General features: G+C 40.4%; 1 protein-coding gene across 1 annotated transcript in view; it reads left to right on the top strand.

The window, feature by feature from the left end:
• The first annotated feature begins 9,464 nt into the window (after positions 1-9,464).
• The window catches only part of LOC117525334 (probable phospholipid-transporting ATPase IH), a 78,960-nt gene continuing 66,731 nt past the window's right edge, over positions 9,465-21,693 (top strand). The window contains 1 exon segment of the mRNA XM_034187173.1: positions 9,465-9,474. Coding sequence (XP_034043064.1) covers positions 9,465-9,474 — 10 coding nt within the window.

Genomic DNA, 21,693 nt, shown 5'->3' with positions numbered 1-21,693 from the left:
TACCTCTGTGTTCGGGGTGCACTATGCATTTCCATTACAGCCCGCGGCCCTCTTTGTTGTTAATGCAGCTCTGATTTCTCATCTGCAGGGTAAAAGTTTCATTGGAGCTGTTTTGGCAGGTCATTGACTGTGGGCTTTACAGTGTTTTGTGGACCTGAATGGGGAATGTGCCAGTAGCTACAGATGCAGTGACGGCGACTGTGTGCGTAGAATGGTGATGAACTTGGCTGGCCCAGTTAAGTGAACACACTGTGCGCACATACTAAACTGCCTCATGGCCTCCCATGGCTGAGTGGAGAGGAGATAAATCCCAAATTGAACTCTGACCTTAGAAACTGAGACATATTAAATGCTGGAGCTGCAATAGTGATTATTCATGACTCCGCCATTTAAATAAATGCTGTTTACAGAAGTGCAATATTGCATCATAACAGCCTTTTTGGTAACATGCTGCCGTAGTTTAAAACCATATTTAAAGCTACAGTGTGTAGGATTTAGAGGGGTTTTGTTCATAACTATTTGTTTGCCACCTAGGGAGGGTGGCATAGATTGTGCAGTGCCATCAAAACTGTTATAAATTAGGAACAATGCCAATGAAAAAGCTGACGCTGACAAAATACCGAAAAGTTACACAAAATATACATTAATTTGGAAATCAGTAATCATTTTAGCCCAGCTTTCAGGAGCACTGAGGTTGTGATGATCAAAGCCAAAAAATTACCGTGATACCAAGAAGAGATTTTCATCTGGAGACATTTCAGGGGACTGTGGGAGTGGGGGAGCACTTTTTCTGTGGTTTGCTGAATGGTGAGAAGGACTCTGTTGTTCAAAACACCACCTTGTGACAGCTGATGTGCATCATTACTTGGCCTGTTAGTACATTAGTAATAAATAAATGGTAATTCATTTATTATTGTTATTTAATTTATAGGGGAAGCTGGGGCACAGTGGATCAGAAATGTTGTTTTGTGGCAGCATAAACACATTATGTATCGGTTTAGGTCATTCTATTGTGGATGTCTATTGATTTGGACTGTGGATAAGGCTGTGTTATTTATTTCTCCCCAAGTGTAATTTACAGGTGTTTAAAATCAATTTCAGAATTTTTGATTTACTGTGCCCTGGACACTAATTCATGGGACACAGTGAATCAACTTAGAATATAATGAAAAAAACACATGATTATAAAGATTTCTTCAAAATTATTAAATATATGCTGATGCATATACAAAGTATAATACAGCAAACCAGCTATGTAATGTGTGAGTGTCTTTTATAGTGATATAAGTCCTTTAGAAACTATTCTAAATACAATCATCATAATTTCTGTTCAAACGTGAAAACAGTTGTTTATATACACAAATTACAGAAATAATTCATGGAAAAATAAATGTATAAGCTTCAACAAGTAATATTTGTCATGCACTTGATATTGGGGCTTAGTAAATCACTTTCTAGACTGATTCTCTGGGCCCTGATTCACTGTGCCCCGGGTGCATGTGGCACACAATGTTATCAAATAGCTGATAGTCTATGTAAAAATATGGCATAACTGCTGCAAATATATATATAGTTTTGCAGATATAGTTATTGATTCACCATGCCCCGCTTTCCACTAGACATTTTTAAAGAGTGGAAAACATTGCACAGAGTACAGCCCCACCTGCCCACAATTTCATCATCCATCGCAATGTTTTACTGCAAATATGATATAGCAGTTCAGCTGATGTTTCCCAATCCTATTTCACAAAATGGTCATACAACCCCAATTCCAATGAAGTTGGAACGTTGTGTAAAATGTAAATAAAAACAGAATACAATGATTTGCAAATCCTCCTCAACCTGTATTCAATTGCATACACCAGTCTATTACCTGCACTCTTTTACTACGAAGCCACACTGTTGTAACACGTGCAGAATGTGGCTTGGCATTGTCTTGCTGAAATAAGCAGGGACGTCCCTGAAAAAGACGTTGCTTGGATGGCAGCATGTGTTGCTCCAAAACCTGGATGGACCTTTCAGCATTGATGGTGCCATCACAGATGTGTAAGTTGTCCATGCCATGGGCACTAACACACGCCCATACCATCTCAGATGCTGGCTTTTGAACTTTGCGCTGGTAACAATCTGGATGGTCTTTTTCCCTCTTTTGTCCGGAGGACACGACGTCCATGATTTCCAAAAACATTTTGAAATGTGGACTCATCAGACCACAGCACACTTTTCCACTTTGTGTCTCTTCATTTCAAATGAGCTCGGGCCCAGAGAAGGCAGCGGCGTTTCTGGATGTTGTTGATGTGTGGCTTTCACTTTACATGGTAGGGTTTTAACTTACACTTGTAGTTGTAGCAGCGAACTGTGTTAACTGACAATGGTTTTCTGAAGTGTTCCTGAGGCCACGTGGTAAGAGCCTTTACACAGTGATGTCGGTTTTTAATACAGTGCCGCCTGAGAGATCGAAGGTCACGGGCATTCAGTGTTGGTTTTCGGCCTTGCCGCTTACATGGAGAAAGTTCTCCAGATTCTCTGAATCTTCTGATTATATTATGGACTGTAGATAATGGAATCCCTAAATTCCTTGCAATTGAATGTTGAAAAACGTTGTTCTTAAAATGCTGGAATATTTTTTCACAGAGTTGTTCACGAAGTGGTGATCCTCGCCCCATCTTTACTTGTGAATGACTGAGACTTTTGGGGATGCTCCTTTTATACCCAATCATAACACACACAATTAGTGTCCTCAGTTCCCAAATGCTTATTGAGTGTTAGAAGGAAAGGTGATGTAACACAGTGGTAAACATATCACTGTCCCAGCTTTTTTGAAACGTGTTGCAGGCATCCATTTCAAAATGAGCAAATATTTGCACAAAAACAATAAAGTTTATCAGTTTGAACATTAAATATCTTTTCTTTGTGGTGTATTCAATTGAATATAGTAGGTTGAAGAGGATTTGCAAATCATTGTATTCTGTTTTTATTTACATTTCACACAACGTCCCAACTTCATTGGAATTGGAGGTGTACACCATGTCCAGATGTGCATGAAGGAAAATTATTTGATTCCAGTTCTACATCGTCAAGGGGCATTAACTGGACTTTTGTTGTGTTGTTTATTGTCAGTTACTGTACTAAACTTGTAGTGTTTTTCTGGGGATAAGTTTAATAATGGACAGGACCTCAGTATAGCACCTGCGCACACCGCAGCCTGTGCTGCTACATCACATAAGGACTTTTAAATTCTTAAAATAAGCAAGATGGACAACACATTGGATGATATTTAAAGTTTTGAGAAAAGAAACTGTCAAAAGTTCATGGATTGCTGGTATGCAACATTGGACAGACACTAAAAATAAGTGCATTTGATGTTTGGCTTTTTTGTTTTTTTTAATCAACACTTTAATTTGTGAAATGTTCATTTTTGTAGTATACATTTCTTATTGCTGTTTATATTGGAGTTTATTTTGTGTACTGTTTTGATTCCTAGGAACTCTCTATGGAAATAGTTATCATTTATAATTGATATTAATCACGCATGTGTGATATGTATATATAGTGTGTAAATCACACTAGGTTATAAGTCTTAGGACCTCCTAAACTTGTATTTATTTATTTTAAAGTGAATTGAAAATATGGTACATATTATACAGCTGTTGACCATTTTATTAATTCAGACAAGTCATCTCAAAAACTGTACAAGGTCTGTGATGAAAAAAGTGGTCCTTTTAATTTTTTTTAAAAAATAAATGGATTTGATTCATATGTTTTTACGTCAGACATGCTTGAACCCTCGTGCACATGCGTGAGTTTTTTCACGCGTGTCGGTGACGTCATTCGCCTGTGGGCAGGCCTTGAGTGAGGAGTGCTCCACCCCGCCCGTCGGAATCTCTTTGTCTGAATAGCCGCTGCGGACGGCGCGCGTTGCTTTATCAACATTTTTTCTGGACCTGTGAGGAATATCCGAGTGGACACTATTCGAGAAATTAAGCTGGTTTTCGGTGAAAAGTTTAACGGCTGATGAGAGATTATGGGGTGTTTCTGTCAGTGTAAGGACTTCCCACGGAGCGGGACGTCGCGCAGTGTTTCCAGACGCCGTCGTCGGCCTGTTTCGACCTGAAAACATCCTAATTTAAGGCTTAATTCACCCAGGACGTCGTGAGAGAACAGAGAAGATTCAGAAGAGGCCGGCATGAGGACTTTATGCGGACATTCCACTGTTTAAGGACATTTTTTAATGAAAGACGTGCGCGCAAATTCGCCGAGTCGTTTCCGTGACGACTTGGCAAATCTGTGTGCGCCGCGACAGGAAACACACCTCCGTGTTGAAAACCATTTGTAAAATTCAGGCGGCTTTTGATGGCTTTCAACAAGTGAGTAACTGAGAAATTGTTTAACAGCTTGGGCATGTTCCAACTTGCCCGTTAAGGTTTCCAACGGAGGTGTTTTTCCTGTCACGACCCTCCGCGGTCGGGTCTGGCCCGACATGCGACTCTGCCCGCACGTTCTTTCATTACAAATTGTCCGTTAACAATGGAATTTCCGAATAAACTCCTCATGCCGACTTCTTCTGAAAGTTCTCTGTTCTCTGATGACTTCCTGGGTCAACGGAGCCTGAAATGTGGAAGTTTTCAACTTGAAACGGCGAGATGCTGCCGCCTCGAAGCGCAGATCGGCGTCAGGCACCGTGGGCTGTCCTTAAAGCGACACTACCAGACCAAAATCTCTCATCAGCTGTTAAAATTTTTACCGAAAACCAGCTGAATTTATCGAATGGTGTCCACTCAGTTGTGCCTTACAGTTTTGAAAAAATTTTGATCAAACAAAGCAGCAGTCTCTGAGCCATTCCTAAACAATGAAAAAATCGACGAGAGGGTGGGCGACTCCTCACTCAAAGACTGCCCACAGGGGAATGACGTAACTGACAGGCGTGAAAAAACTCTCGCATGCCCACGAGGGTTCAAGCATGTCTGATGTAATCACACGTGATTCAAATCCATATGGTTTTTGAAAAAAATAATAAGGTCCGTTACTTTTATCACAGACCTCGTACTGCCGCTGATGTATGCATTCAAGTACCTAGTATGGTGGAGCAGTTTGTGTCATATTGTCCTCTTGATCTTGGATTTTGTTGGGTTTTTGAACAACTAAAATCTTTCTACACTTGCTACTTCTAAATGGATCTGATCAAGATGTCCACCACCTACAGTGGGTAAAATTAGTATAACACATCACCATTCTTCTCAATAAATATGTTTCTAAAGGTGCTGTTGACATGAAATTTTCATCAAATGTCAGTAACAATCCAAGTAATCCGTAGATGCAAAGAATCCAAAACAAATATGTAAAGAAATTATGTTAAGTGAAATAAAATAGAACGACACAGGGAAAATGTATTGAACACTCTAACAGAAATTTATTTCATACGTTATAAAAAAAGTCTTTGTTGGTAGTGAAGCTTCAAGACGTCTCCTGTATGGAGAAACTAGTTGCATGTATTGCTCAGGTGTGATTTTGGTCCATTCATCCATTCATCCACACAAACAGTTCATAAAAGAGGTCCACAGAACCTTCAAGATTTGGACACTATGATCTGTAGTTCTTTCTAGGCCTGGGCGATTTGGCCTAAAAATGAAATCTCTGATTTTTTTTTTTTTTGAAAAAATTCGACTTTCAATTTTTTTTTTTTCGCCCCCCTACTTTAAAAAAAAACAAAAAAACATTTAGTACAAATGACAGAGATAACTCAAAACAAGTTTTGCTTTTATTTGATCAAAAACTTAAAAGTAATTTTCCCTACTTACCTCCTGGAATTGAAGCTCCTATTGTTCTTTTGTTTTCAAAAATACACTTGGGTAAATGACTCCACCAGAGTAAGCTGCTTTTTAGCGGGAGTTTGCGCTCTTGTTCCCCTCATAAAGTGTGGCATTTGTCCCACGCGGCTGGATGTGTGTGTTTTAGATGCTGGAATAAGTTTGTTGTGCGGCTGCATTTTGTTGCAAGGGGCTTTAGAAAAACTTTTCAGCATGCAGTCATTTGTTCAGTGTCTGTCACAGCAATCCCAAACCACTGACAAAACTCGCTCTCCATTAGGGTTAGCCATGTTGTTGTTGTTGCTGTTGTGTGAAAGAAAAAGGACGGGGAGGTGGGGAGCTATGGAAGGTCCCGGGGACAAAAAGGTGCATCGTAGCAAGAGGAGAGAAAACTCAATTTTTTAATTTTTTAATCTGTTGTGTGGGCCGCTGAAGAGGAGGTACTGCTGGCCCACCACCACCAGAGGGCGCCCTGCCTGAAGTGCGGGCTTCAGGCACGAGAGGGCGCTGCCGCCTTTCAGGAACAGCTGGTCATCAACCACATACACAAAAGCCGGACGACATCTCCACCTCGTCGCCGAGATATCGTTTGCCTTTGGAGGTAAAACTCTCAGCCGTGTTCAGTAGGTGCTACTGGTATTGTATTTGTGTTCCTGTTTTGGAGGTGGAGGTGTCTTACCCACCATTAAGGAACTGTCACTGCTTATATTTGCTGGGTGTATACACACCCACACATAATGTTTCTGCTTCCTGCCAGCAGTACCAGATCCGACAGCCGGAGACGGTGGCCACCTGGGGACTCAGAACTTGGCGGCTCTAGTATTCTCCGGGTTTGGTGGCAGTGGAAATCGTGTGGGATCCGGCTCTTCTCTGGACGGACGTCTTCTATCCTCGAGCCTGCCCACACGTCACCTTAGTACATTTGACTCTGTCCAAAGTCTGTATTTCATTGTGCACGCTTCACAACAGTAAAGTGTTGTATTTTTGGCTCATCTATTGTCCGTTCATTTACGCCCCCTGTTGTTGTGGGTCCGTGTCATTACACTTTCCCAACAAAATCGTCCGCAACAAAAAAACCCTCAAAATTAATCAATAAAATTGATATATTGCCCAGGCCTAGTTCTTTCCATAGATTTGAAGATTCCATAGATTGAAGTCAGGTGATTGGCTGGGGCCATTCTAGCAGCTTTATTTTCTGTCTCTGAAACCAACTGAGAGTTTTCTTGGCTGTGCGTTTGGAATCATTGTCTTGCTGAAATGTCCATCTTCATTATCCTGCTAGATTTTTATCAAGACTGTTTCAGTACATTTTTCCATTCATCCTTCCTTCATTTATATGAAGTTTGCCAGTGCCGTATACTGAAAAACAGCCCCACACCATGATGTTTCCCACCTCCAAACTTCATTGGCGGTATGGTGTTTTTACGGTAATGTGCAGTGCCATTTTTGGTGTGTATTATGGCATCCAAACAGTTCAGTTTTAGTGTCATCTGACCAGACTATATTCTCCCAATATTTCACAGGCTTGTCTAAATGCTTTTTCTTCAGCAGTGGAGTCTTGTGTGATGAGCGTGCATACAGACCATGGCGGTTGAGTGCATTATGTATTGTTTTCTTTGAAACAATTGTACCTGCTAATTCTAGGTCTTTATGAAGCTCTCCACAAGATCCTTGGCTCTTGGATCTCTCCCAACTCTTCTGATAATTCTTTTCACTCCTCTGTCAGGAATGTTGGGAGGAACATGTGGTTGTGGCCTGTTTATGGTGAAATGATGTTCTTTCCACTTTCAGATTATGGCCCCAGCAGTGCTGACTGGAACATTCAGAAGTTTAGAAATCCTTCTGTAACCAATGCCATCAGTATGTTTTGCAACAATAAGGTTGCAAAGATCTTGAGAGAGCTCTTTGCTTTTACCTACTGTGAGATGTTTCTTGTGTGACACCTTGGTAATGAGATACCTTTTTATAGGCCATCAGTTGGGATTGGTCCAGCTAGTATTAATTAGCACTGACAAGGGGCAGGATCGCTTTGATAGATTTCGCCTGGTGCCTTGGCTTTCCATGTCTTTTTGTATTTCCCTTTCTTCAGGTGTTAAATGCTTTTTCCTTGTGTAATTTCACATTATTACACTTAATTTAATTTATGGACATCTATGGTTTGAGTTCTTTGTATGTGTGGATTACTTGGGTTGTTACCGAGCTCGAGTGGAAATTTCTTGTCTATAGCATCTTTAGAAATATATTTACTGAAGAAACTGGTGACATGTTCAATACTTATTTTACTCACTATATAAACATCACTGTCACTGAAACAACATTTGGAGACATTAAGGAATTTTCACAGAAATGGTTCCCCAGCTCACTTGCTAAAATTAGTTTGGAAAACATTCTTTTCACAAAGTCACATGTTGCTTTGAAGTCAAATTTGTGGTAAGTTAACAGGACAGAGTCCATATCTGAAATGTGATACAAGTTCTCATCAGCGTCTTTAATTGGTGATCTGTTTGTTTGCTTAATAAGGGTGCGTTTGGTGCTGAGCTGTAACTATATTATTCCTTGATCTGATGTCTGGAGAGGAAACGAAGAAACAGGCCCATGTCATCGGCGGCGTCTGATTATCTGGCTGGATGGGAAGCAGCTGGATGATGGGTGCTTGAATTAGAGGGAGAAAGAGACTAACAGAAACCAGAACAGACTGTGACAGGCCAGATGATGGGCATCAGGGTGGACACCTCTGGTGTATCAACACATCTGCTTACATGCACTTTGCACCCCTTTGACCTGACCTCAAATCTGGCTCAGGTGCTGTGAAGATAATCATCAGAGTGTGCATGTGTGCAGCCATTGATGCACACGCTTTTATGTGCATATTTCCACGTTCCAGGTTCCAGCTTGTTCAAATAAATGTGTGCAGCAGCCGAGTGACAGTGCGACGGGGACGTGACAGATGATTAGGTAGGGCTTGTGTCAGGGGAAATCAGATCCACTAGTGAGGCGGAGACGAGCAGGAATGGGTCATTGAACACCGTGCCCATTCCTCACCCTGCACTCCAGCCTTTCCTCATTGCACCATCTGTTTGCTATGGCAACGTGAAATAGACATGCAAATAATCATTAAATCAGTTGTACAGATATTGATTAAGAATTGGACTGGGGGCTATATCCAGGTTGGGACCACTCTTACTTCTGCCTTTTATTAACCCTGCTGCCATCCCAACAGTAGGTCTCTTAACAAGGCTAGAGAAGAACGAACATCACACCATTCGAGGTGATTTTATTAACATATGATGGGTGATGCGATCCCCCCCCACACACACACACCATCTCCCCGTCAAACATTGTTACATGTCAAATCTCTGAGTGCTGTAACTCAGCTGTGATGAACGCCTCATAAATATGTGAGACATCTCAAATTTCACAAAATTTGTTTAGGTACAAATGAGTGTGAATGAAGCAGCCATCCCAGGAATTATAAAAAATATAATACACTCAAAATTGTAATGAAAAAAAAAAAAATACTAGCAACCTACTCTGCAATTTTTCAAATTTTATGCTGAATTCAAGTTCACACTAGAAGTCCTTAATTCAGAATCTGTATTTCCGACATACGACCTAAGGAAAAGGATTAATGAGACAAAGTTGAGCTCTGTCGCCACAATGACGAGAGGTATGTTTGGCGGAGCAAAGGTAAGGCTTTCAAACCTAAAGCCACCTTGACACTTACACAAATTTGTTCCCCGCACTGGCACGCAACTCGTCATGCCAGTGTGTCATTTAGATGGTACATTTGAAAGCGTGAAGCCTAGTTTGTGCACTGTTCACATTATGTTTACGCCTAAGTTCCACACTTTTCACGCAATCCATGATTGAAAATGGTGCACATTGGCGCGCCATGCATGCTGATTTATGCAACGTTCAAGTATTGCTGGCTCATTGTTTACGTACAGTGTATGACATTGTTCCCCCAAAGGCATGCATCGCCTCAGTGGTCCCATTCATTCCTCGATTTGTTGTTGACGCTACAAGCATTTGGACGCCAGAGAGGAAGCTCTTGAAACAAAGAAAAGGCCTCTATATTATCTTGCAGCTGCAGCACTACTTCTTGAAGAGCAGGAGACCATGCAGGAAGAGCAGGCTAAAGAAGGCGTAACCCCAACTACAAAAAGAAAAGCAAGGAGAGTGTGGGTGAGAGAATGGATGTCACTTAGGAGGTTGTGACCTTATGGACATTACAACATTATTGAGGTGCTGGAAATTCCAGACTTGGGGAGGATAAGGGGAGAGGAATAGCCCTCTCCATCTCTGCAACCTCTGACCCCAGCTGTCCCTCTGCCTTGGTTTCTTCTTCTTCAACTGTTCCAGACACTGCTGGTCTTGCTATTCTTTTTTTATTCTTAGCAGGCATCTTGAAGTTGTAGCTCCTTTGCTGTCGAGATGAGAAATGTATCAGGACTGCCGATGGGCGTGCTGTACGCACTGCCGTGTGCACAGCCGTCGCTGATTGGTGTGTGACGAGTGCATGGTCTCCTTGTTGATGGATGCGTGAACAATGTGTGACATTGGCATGCCCAATGAGCGTGGAGATCTTGGTATGCGCAAAGTTTTTGTGCCATCTGCAAACTGTGCGGTATTGCTTTGTGCCAGGGCCCCACTGGTCCTCTTCACGGCAACTTAGAAGGTGATCTGATTGGGCCAATGCGTGTCACTGTGTGACAATGCGCACCTGCGCGCAATGACACACGTTAACACACAGTGTTTGCAAACATAATAGGACGGCTAGGAAATGCTTTTGTCTCCATTTGTGGTCCTAAAAAATGGAATAATGTACCTGAGAAACTCAAGCGATGTCCAGATATCAACCGGTTGAAATATTTATACAAAGAAATAGTATCCTGTATGTATTAGATGAAAGTGGTTGAGTTGTGTTGTATGAAGATGTTGTTATACTTGAACCTTTTCTACTGAAATATGTAGGTGGTAACCAGCTTGTCTTGGGAGCTGTTTGTGAAATATTTGTTCTCTTTTAATTGTAATTATGAGCTGCTGTTGTTCAGATTTTGTTAAGAAATGAATGTTTATGAACAGGCACATATGCCTGGTTTGATTTGATTTCATGGAGGGGTGTAGGTGTTGATAAGCTTTACTTCTGCCTACGCCTTTAGGCACTGTGTACATTGTTTATTTTTTTCTTACTGTCTTTTTTTTTTCTTTGACTACTTTGCTTATGAGTTTTGTTGTTGTATATGAGTGAAATTTTGTTGCATGGGTGTCTAATAAATTCATTTAAATTCAAAATAGGTTGCACAATGTTCAGGACTAGCTCACAGAAGTGGCACAAAATCTATGCATGCCAGAAATTTTGAACATTTCAAAATTTTCAGCCTCGCACAGTTTACAAGTTTACGATGAGTTTACTCATTGGCACACAAGATGGTGTGCCAGTGCAGGGATCAAATTCATGAAAGTGTCAAGGTGGCTTAAGAACATTATATCAGCTATCACGCACAGTGGTGGTAGCGTCATGCTATGGAGGCTTTTTGCTGACCGTGGTACTGGTGTATTGCACAGAGTGAAAGGAATAATGAAGAAGGAGGACTACCTCCAAATTCTTCAACATCACCTTAAATCAACAGCAAGTCTGTTGAAACTTGCCCACAATTAGATATTCCAACAGTACAATGATCCCGAACACAAACACAAACTGGTTCTGGGTGGATAAAGCTGGTATCTGGAATGGCCTTCCCAAAGCATTAACCTCAACCCTATTAAAAAATTGTGGGCTATGCTAAAAAGCCCGGTTTGTGCCAGGAAACCAAACAGTTTAAATGAACTCTTTCAATTCTGCCAATAACTATGGTCAAATCTCCAGCCAGAATTATGCCATAAACTTGTTTGTTTGGCTACCTAAAGCATCTTGCAACTTACTAAGGCACATTTAACCAAATATTAGTGGCAGTCAGTGTTGCCACAGTTACTTTGAAAAAGTAATCCAATTACTGATTACTCCTTGAAAAAGTAACTTAGTTACTTTACTGATTACTCAGTTTTAAAAGTAACTAAGTTAGATTACTAGTTACTTTATTAGTTACTTTCAGCAGCTGCCGACAACACCCCCCTGCCAACTCAACATGAAAATGATAACCAGTTTTGGCAATACTCACTTTATAGTCACCCTTTCTTGACTTCAATGAACATGAATAGCTGTTTCATGAAAAATAAAATGACATCTTTCTTGACCTCATATTTAACTGTTGCCAGCACTGTAACAGTAAAATTTTCCATTTCTAATCTACATTGTTTATAAGTGTAACTATTCAATTCTTTCTAAACATGTTAGTTGTTGAAATTATTAATATTATAAGTGGTATTAGTAGTAGCAAAAAAAAAAAGGCTTCAAAAATGGGGGGCAGCTCAATGAAAGTGGGCATTTCAGCCCCCCCCGGAACCCCTGCTCACAGGCCAAGTTTAATGCTGCTATCGACCTCCAATACAAAAATAATAGTAACGCACAGTGACTTAGACAGGTATCTTTAATTTAATTAGTGATTTGGAAAGATTAACACATTAGATTACTGGTTACTGAAAAATGCGGTCAGATTAGAGTTACTGGCATCACTGGTGGCAGTGTCTGTATATGAAGGGTTCAAATGCAAAACCGTACATTTTTAGTTGAGGCCAACATGTACTTGGCTACCAAGGGGACCATCAGTGTGCCAGACCATGAAAGTCTGTGCATTTCCAAATATGGTTTCCTTTAAGTCTCCATTTTCAACTGCATTTTTCTCCATTTAAAAAAAAAAAAAAAAAAAAAAAAAAAAACTTACTGGGTTTTGCATCTGAACTCTTCATATATTTGAGCCTGTAGTTGTAATTTTGACCCGGTCTTTATTGGAGAAGATCCAAAATAAATTCATACTTGTGCACCCAAGTCTTTTTTTTTAAGTCATTAATGATCTATGCTGTAAAATTATTCCACCGTGACAAAAGAACAATTCAAAGACGTCATTAACAGCCCAAAATAACCAAGGATGTGTAGAAGTACATTTGAAAGGCACTGATAGACGTATGTATGAAAGTGAAGTATAACTCGGTCTTTAGAGGTTTGCTGTTGTTGTAATGTGAGCATAGCTTTACATCTCGTTGCATTTTCTTGTTCCCTCTTGGACTTTATTTACCCTGATGTCACTTTTCTCACTCTTTGTGCTCTTTTACATCTTTTTTTTTTATTAACATATAATGATTACTGTTATGTAAACACACACAAGGAAGATTACACCAAGGAGGAAATGGAGAAGGAGCACAGCTGGATTAAAGACTTGTGTAATAGTTGAATCACAGCACATCAAATAGGAGAGAGAAATGGATAACCAGTAGAAATGTTGGACTTTAATCATTTGAATTTTGTGACGGGTGTTCAGTTATTTCTGTTTGTCAAAAGTCTGGTATAAATATTTCTGGTTATTGTCATCAGCAGGTGACATCACTGCTTATTCAGGGCTGCAACTGGTGATATTTCAATGATGACTAAACTGTTATTGTCATAAAAATAGATGAAATTTTTCAAATTTTTTGTCTATTGTATAATTTGGACGGCAAAATTGTTGATGAGAAAGTCCATCACAGGCAGCTTGTGTAGATGATAACTCTAAAACAGTATACTATCATCTTATAAGAAACGTAATTAAGAATAGGGATGGGAATCAACCAGTTACAAGGAATTAATCATTAATTCAATTATACAGATATTGATTAAGAATTGGGCAGAGGGCTATATCCATGTTAGAACCACTCTTACTTTTGCATCACCTTTTATTAACCCTGCTGCCGCCCCAACAATTATTCCTTTAATGAGGCTACAGAAGGATGAACATCACACCATTCAAGGTGATTTTATTAACATGTGACTGGTGGACGGCGCGAATAGCGAGCCTCCCTCCCAACTGGAGCTGGTTCCATTTGAGAAACAGTTTCAGATTTTGCAGTCCATCGGAACCGTGTGCATCAGACGTCAATTCCCCTCGTGAATGTCGGCATGTTTTTTTCTGACAGTTCGGGTGTTGAAAGCTCAACCTTTCGTGATGTTAGATGAAATGTCACGATGTCAAACTCTGCTTCTAGCAACTTGGAAAACAGCTGCACTGATGCTGAAAATCTCTACAGGCATTAATTTTTCAACACATAAAATTGATCAGAAATTGATAAGGGAATCAAAAAGAATTGATAATGGGATCAGTATTGATAAAATCTTATCAATTCCCATCCCTAATTAAAAAGTATGCATAACAATAATGATCTTATTAGTTTGTGGTGAACAGTGATGTGCCAATTAAATTCCAAAAGTAACTTTGTTTTCTTATTTAATATCTCATTGGCATGTCTGACTCGCCCCTCACATGAACATCAGTGACTGAGCAAAGTTAAGGTAACATCCGCTAAGGAAACATGATGGACTTGGAGTATCTACTACTATAAGCAGCAGGTTGGTCGTCGTTGGTGTCCCACAGCAGCCTGTACTCAAGGTTCTTGAAATGGAGCATTATCTCCACCTGATGGATGTTTACCATTAATGCAGATACAGTAGAGTTTTGCCAAAAGCTCTTGTAATTCTGTAAGTTCAATCAATAAAAATATATATCTTTTCCCCCAATGCACTTGGGCTGAAAACATAATTTTGTTTATGGGTGTTGTGTTAACATATGTTTTTATGTCTTCTGTACAGTTGACATCAGTAGGTTATTAAGGAAGTGCACAGTCAGAGGAATTTGATCTCCAGACAAATGAGGGATGTTTTAAGAACATGCTGTGTGGTTCTCCAGGACAATGAAGGTGTGACAAATCTATTTAATAAGGCTGGTTAATGGTGTGTGCTTTTCCTGCAATGTGGGATGGCTTTCATAGCCTTTGGAAAACCATAGGTAAAAGGCAGTAAGTAAATAGATGGATAATGAGTCCACCCCATTAATATTCTTGACACAATAACTAAAAAATAATAAATGTTGTCATCTTGTAAGCAGGTTTCCCGCAAATCCTTACAAAGTCTTAAAAGGCATTGAATTTGTTCATCTAAAAATAAGGTTTGAATTGGTATTAAAGTGTCTTAAATCAATCTTTCAAAAGTCTTTAAAAAACAGAGACCTGAGAAGTAGGATTTTAATCTTTTTTCTGTTATTGCCATTTAAAATATCAAAAGAAATGAATTTTTTTCATGTATTTATTTTACATAGGAGAAAAAACTCTTGTAATGATGCTATGCAAAGGAAGATTCGGAACCAACAAATCTCATTTGTTGCTAGAACTCTCAGAGCAGAGACCATTTCAGCTACCTAGACAACTTAAGTGGTGACATAAGGAAGTGTATATTTAATAAAAATGGGCTTTTCGGGGAATATTGTGCCATGTGGCTCAAACCAGTAACTTTGTTCTGTGTTACAAAAAATTGGGGGGCAAATTTGACCCTAACCTTCAGTCGTTTAGATTGTTTTGTATTATTATTATTATTATTCCTCAATTTTTCATTCATTATTATGATGCTGGCCTTAAATTTAATTCTGATTAGCATAAAAAAAAATATTTAAGTCTTAAATGTAGCTTGCCTTAAGATATAGGAACCTTGTTTCACAGAGTCCAAAATTATGTCCATTGCTTGTCCAAATTAGTTTAAAGCTGAATTGTACATATGTTGACCTGACTGGATCTCATGCAATGAGTCTTCAACATCAAACCTGTAGTTTTCTTGCAAATTCTTTCTCTAGATTGAGGAGGGTACCTGTGATGCAACAGTCTAAAAAAATGACTTTATATTCACCCGCAGTGGACTCTTGCAGACTTGCTGATACAGGCAATATTTTGTAGCCTGTGGTTATTTATCAGAATCAGAATAGCCTTTATTCACTACGTATCTTCAAAGAATACAAGGAATTTGACTTTGGTTTGAACTGTACTCTCTCTGTACGAGCATGTATAAATATACACTAAACACTAAAAATTCACAATAAAAAAAAAATGTAATAAAAAATGTGTTCAGTTGAGCAACGGACAATTAACAGATTGAAGTTGTATATGAGTTATATGAATTAGTGAGTTTTATGGCAGGTTAAATTGTTCATCAGTGTGATGGCCTGTGGAAAGAAACTGGTCCTGTGTCTGGTTGTTTTGAGGGAGGAGTTTAAACAGTATGTGTCCAGGGTGTGAGGGGTCTGCCGAGATATTACCAACTCTCTTCCTGGTCTTGGACCGGTTTAAGTCCCGGATGGAGGGCAGTCTGGCTCTGATTATTTTATTCTGCAGACCTAGCAGTTTGTTGAAGTCTGTGCTTGTCATGTTTGGAGGCAGAGGGAAACCAAATGGAGATGGAGATGCACAGGGCAGACTGGATGCTGGATGTGTAAAAGCTGATGAGCAGATCCTGGGATAGGTTGAACTTCCTGAGCTGTCTGAGGATGTACACCCTCTGCTGTGCCTTTTTCCTGATGGAGTCTTTGTGGGGGGTCCACTTCAGATCCCAGGAGATGGTGGATCCCAGGAACTGGAAAGTGTCCACAGTAGACACAGTGTTACAGTGCTTGTTAGCCTTGATAACTATGAGATGAGTGAACATGTGTGGACTTCATTTATTTCATCCAAATGGTGCTGACGTCATTGTACTGTTACCTTCAACTACCCTGTCTTTAGTTTTTGGATAATATAAGAACAAGCATTTGGCTGTTTTAGCTTTGTTAGCGGATATAAAGCCAAGCTGCCGCTTGGTCTGATGGAGCAGCAGAGGGATGTGTGGGTCAGGCGTGGATGCAGATCAGTGAGGATTAATGATCTGATGGCCTCCAACAACAATGAAATTTCTGTGTCGCTTTGTGTCCCACAGTGTGACGCATGCTGCCAGCAGCTGCAAGAAGGGAGGGAGAAACGATGGACTCGGAGAAATGCGGGTTTACCAATGCAGAAAATGTTTGTGTGAATAAAGGTCAAAGTGGATATTTGTGGATGTTTGTTGTCATTTTTGTGCATGATTAAAGTTTATAATAATTTTCTGCAGCTAATCTGAAAGTATCAGTGCGGGTCAAGTAATCCATGTTAATGATTCTCCTCTCAACATGGATATAATGTGATCCAAGTCTTGACAGGAAGACTTCATTAACTTGTAATGCCTCCACCGCACTGTTGGGGCGGGGTCTGTAAGTGTTTCCCTTAGAAATGTCTTCTTGGTCTGGTGGTCAGAACTATATGATTTATTATGCTCACTGTAGGAATTACTGTTATATGGCTGGGGGGGCCTGGCTGCCGGTTTGTTTCTGTCTTTTGGTTTTCCTCCCAGGTGGCGTGTGTTTGGGACTGAGTGGCTGTGTTGCTGAGGCTGTCAGGACCTCACCCTGATCACCTGCGACTCGTCAGGACTCACAGCTGTGGTGCATCTGGATGGATTGGAACATGTTGGCATTTAAGACTGGAGTGCACAGTGTGTATTTGCCAGAGACTCGACCTTGTGACCAGACGGGTGAGATCGTCGTCTCGGGAGCCATCTCATCAGCAGCGGATGCTGAGAACGTCCAGGTTTGATGCACAGTCTGTGAAAGAGGAGGGGGTGAGGTTTCACGCTCGTCAGCACACTTCCTGAGGTACATTAGATTTTGTGATTAACAGTTATACAGTCAGTAAATGTGGTGTCCCTCACACCTTATTGTATTGAGCTGTTTGTTAGTCATGTATCAGCTTCCACTGCAGTGGAGTTTTGTGAACTGGATGTTCCATGCCTGCAGGTTGGGAAGCTGATCAGTAATCAAGCCAGGAAGTGTTTGCTGTTTGTACACCTTTAAGTGTTCTGTGTGTAGAGTGTGGACTCACATAATGGTTCCTTCTTTCACAGACTCGGTTGTTGCGGCCACCTGGGGGGTGTCGGCGGGGTCCTTGGGTCCGAAACAGCTTCTGGCTCCGGACCGTTAGCGCTGCTGGGAGCGCACCACGCCAGACCGCACCTTTTTGTTATTATATTATCACTGTTATGTATTAAATTCAGTTAGCCTTTGAACCGTGCTCTGCTTATTTCATACTGGGTCCTTCAAACGCTGGTCGGTTCTCCGAGCTGCGTCCGACACATAACAATTACGTTAGGACCTTTTATTGACTAGACAATAGTACCTGTGGGCATGAAGACCTAATGGCTTAGACCTTCAGCCAAATGACTGACCTCTGGTTGCCTTTGCAATGGTAATCCTGGAATACACCTAAGTGTGTGCCAGGTTTTGTCCAAATTGGGTTGAAAATCAATTTTCTTCACTTTGACCTTTGCCTACTTAATTCTTTTAAGGGCAGTTTCAGGATCAGGCTTCACTAACATACACAAATTGGTAGAAATTAGCAAAAGTACCTGGGTGAAGTTGGCAAACAGACAGACTTTTGACCCCAATGACTTTGACTTTTGCCAAAGTGAACCCTTTAAGGGTAATTCTAGGCTAGCGCTTCATCCATATAGCAAGTTTGGTGGAAATTGCACGGACCTGGGAGGAATAGCAGAGCAGACGGACAGACAAATCTTGCTCAAATTATAGTATGATGCATCATTATGCATCAAATTATTTAAATGCGTAATGTACCATATTCCTAGGACTATGTCAAACCAAAATATTAGATGCATTGGTCGTAAGTCACATTTATTTTTAAAACATGAATCATGCAACAAGAAGCAGAATGAATATAATCAGTGTTTTATTTGTTTGTAACACAAACACTACATTAGTGAGCAGAAGCTAATGGGGTAATTGTTCTTGTTCCAGACACAATGAACTCAAGTAAATTGCTTCTTGTCGCAGTTTACAACAGATGAAAATGTCACTTAATGGAAATAAACTTTTTAATTGATTGTACATTTTTAATACATTATGTGTAGCCTTACATGAGCTGTTGTCATTCCTGGTTGACCCACAAACTGCAAACAGGTCAAGTGTCAGCATGTTATGGTACAGAGATTTATTAAACGTTAAATTTGTGTCAATGGGTGATTTCTTTACACAGTGTGCTAAACAAATATATGTCTCACATTCAGAAAGCTGAGATTGTTCTGAACATTTTTATGTGCAACTCATGAACATTATACTTATTCCTTAAAAGGGGAGTTTTTATGGTATGGTTGAAATCAAGAAAATACTCTTCAGGCTCTAAGGGTTAAACATCAAAAACAGTAAAAATCTTTGATTCAGAAAGGTTTTCATCCAGATTTCAACTTTGAAGGTGCTGATTTGTAAGTGAAAATACTCCAGATTAAACTCTTGCTCAGATAAGATAATTATTAAAAGGGGTCATATTGTGCAAAAACAATAACACTGTGATATAATGCAGTCACTGTCAAACCCAAGAGAGAGAAATCCACAGTTTTCCAGTGGAGTGCCGTGACCTCATTTTCGATGCTATGACGCTCTTTCAAACCACTTAAAAATCAAGTGGAAAGCTTTCACATGTGCAGCAGAGGTCACGTTTTAAAGGAGGTATTAAAACTACATCATATGTAAAGTGCAGAGGTGCAATCCTGAGGCCATATACTGGGCACACTCAACCTTCTGGTGCATATCGAGAATTTGACCCCAAAGGTTCCAAGAGCAGCTACTTTGGTTTCATCCCAAAACTTTCTCCTTGTGAGTCACAACATTTGTTTCTCATCACATTTTCTCATTGTTGCTTCTTGATCTTTCTCTTTTCACCATCTTATTTTGTTCTTCTTCTTCTGCTCTTTTATTTATGCTGTCCCCCCTTTCTATTTTTCTGCCCCTGATTCCATCTTTCCCATGCCTGCCAGTCTCCACTACACCTCTCTCTCTCTCTCTCTCTCTCTCTCTCTCTCTCTCTCTCTCTCTCTCTCTCTCTCTCTCTCTCTCTCTCTCTCTGGGTCATGTTATTCCACTCATGTTTTGGAGGGGCCTCTCTTCAGCTGACACCATTGCCTTGATGTTTATTTTTAACCCACTGGTGAATAGCTGTGGATCACTTTAGACTCTGAGCTTCACACCAGTTTTCTTTTCGGGGTAACATTCTGTACAAACTTCTTAAGTTTAAGAGGATTTTAGCCCGTAGACTTGAATCAGGGGTGAGACCATTAAGATACTGTTAATCCTAACCTGTTCTTACTGTAATACTGTCCCTCAGAAAGTACAATCAAACTATTTCACACTTTTCCATTTATTCAAAGTCACACTGGAAAACCAGGCCTGGATTCTGAAGAATTTCTCTCTCACAGGAGATCCATCGTTCAGAACCTCGAACAACGGACTAAAGCAGTTTTTATAGAGCACAACATGGGCGTGACAAAAGCGGGCCTTATTTCACAAAATCTTTCCCTTATTGGTCCCCATGGGCATTCAAGGGAGGTCCCGCCCCCTGCCCATACCCTGCACGATAATGGGACATATGATTTATATTGTAACATGAATCTCTTTTTTTCTAAGTGGTTAAACTGGTTCAACCCAGTTCAACATGCACATTTAAACAAATAACAGACTAAAATGATATAAAACTGAGAATATAACCATTTAAGTAAAGTAATTACTTAATACCAAAACAAATACCAAAGTAAACAAAATAAGAAAATAATTGTTAAACACACAAATATATCTAACAATACCACAAGATTAAGAAAATACTCGGCCTGTGCTGGTATTGAATCAGACTGAGATTTCACTCAAAATAGTTGGTATTAATTGTGTCTAAACCTGTCAAAAACTGCATTCCAGATTAAACTTTTATAAAGTTATGGATTAAAATCCACGAGGTGATTGAGACGCCTTGGAACGCAATGGCTCTGATCCTCCACCCGGCTAAAAGGGGTGTACACCACGATACAGGAATCATTGCTGGTTTGCACCTGACAGTCATGTGATTTTGGTCACGTCGTCTATGGCTGTATCCCAATTCAGTGGCTGCATGATTCTCAGGCTGTAATCATCAGTCGCTTGCGTCATAAGTGGCGCAACTAGGCTGTCGCATTATCAAGGCTGCTTGTGAAGTGGCTGACACTCGCAGCTTTCTTTCCCAAATGAAGGTTTACAACAGGTGTAAACTTCACAGCCCAAAGAATCCTTTAAGTCACCGTACTATTAGCTACACATGTTAGCTACACGCAGCAGAGGCAAGCATTCATCTTCAATCAGAGTGCAGCAACAAGAGACAGTAATCGCTATGCCGCCAGCTAGGCGGGGCCAAAATAGACCAGAAGTCTATTTTATGCAAATGCTGAGCGATACGACAGGGTGACTGCCGATCTAAATATGAAGGCGGCGTGACTTTAGCTGGTTGTTCGCTCAAACAAAATAAACTGAAATGGCGGAAAATCAATTCAATTCAATCAATTTTTTTTTTTATATAGCGCCAAATCACAACAAACAGTCGCCCCAAGGCGCTTTATATTGTAAGGCAAGGCCATACAATAATTATGTAAAACCCCAATGGTCAAAACGACCCCCTGTGAGCAAGCACTTGGCTACAGTGGGAAGGAAAAACTCCCTTTTAACAGGAAGAAACCTCCAGCAGAACCAGGCTCAGGGAGGGGCAGTCTTCTGCTGGGACTGGTTGGGGCTGAGGGAGAGAACCAGGAAAAAGACATGCTGTGGAGGGGAGCAGAGATCGATCACTAATGATTAAATGCAGAGTGGTGCATACAGAGCAAAAAGAGAAAGAAACAGTGCATCATGGGAACCCCCCAGCAGTTTACGTCTATAGCAGCATAACTAAGGGATGGTTCAGGGTCACCTGATCCAGCCCTAACTATAAGCTTTAGCAAAAAGGAAAGTTTTAAGCCTAATCTTAAAAGTAGAGAGGGTGTCTGTCTCCCTGATCTGAATTGGGAGCTGGTTCCACAGGAGAGGAGCCTGAAAGCTGAAGGCTCTGCCTCCCATTCTACTCTTAC

This window comes from Thalassophryne amazonica, chromosome 14 (assembly GCF_902500255.1).
Source record: "Thalassophryne amazonica chromosome 14, fThaAma1.1, whole genome shotgun sequence".
Classification (NCBI taxonomy): Eukaryota; Metazoa; Chordata; class Actinopteri; order Batrachoidiformes; family Batrachoididae; genus Thalassophryne; species Thalassophryne amazonica.
Note: the sequence above shows the minus strand (reverse complement) of the source record. Positions and strands in the feature narration are given on the sequence as shown.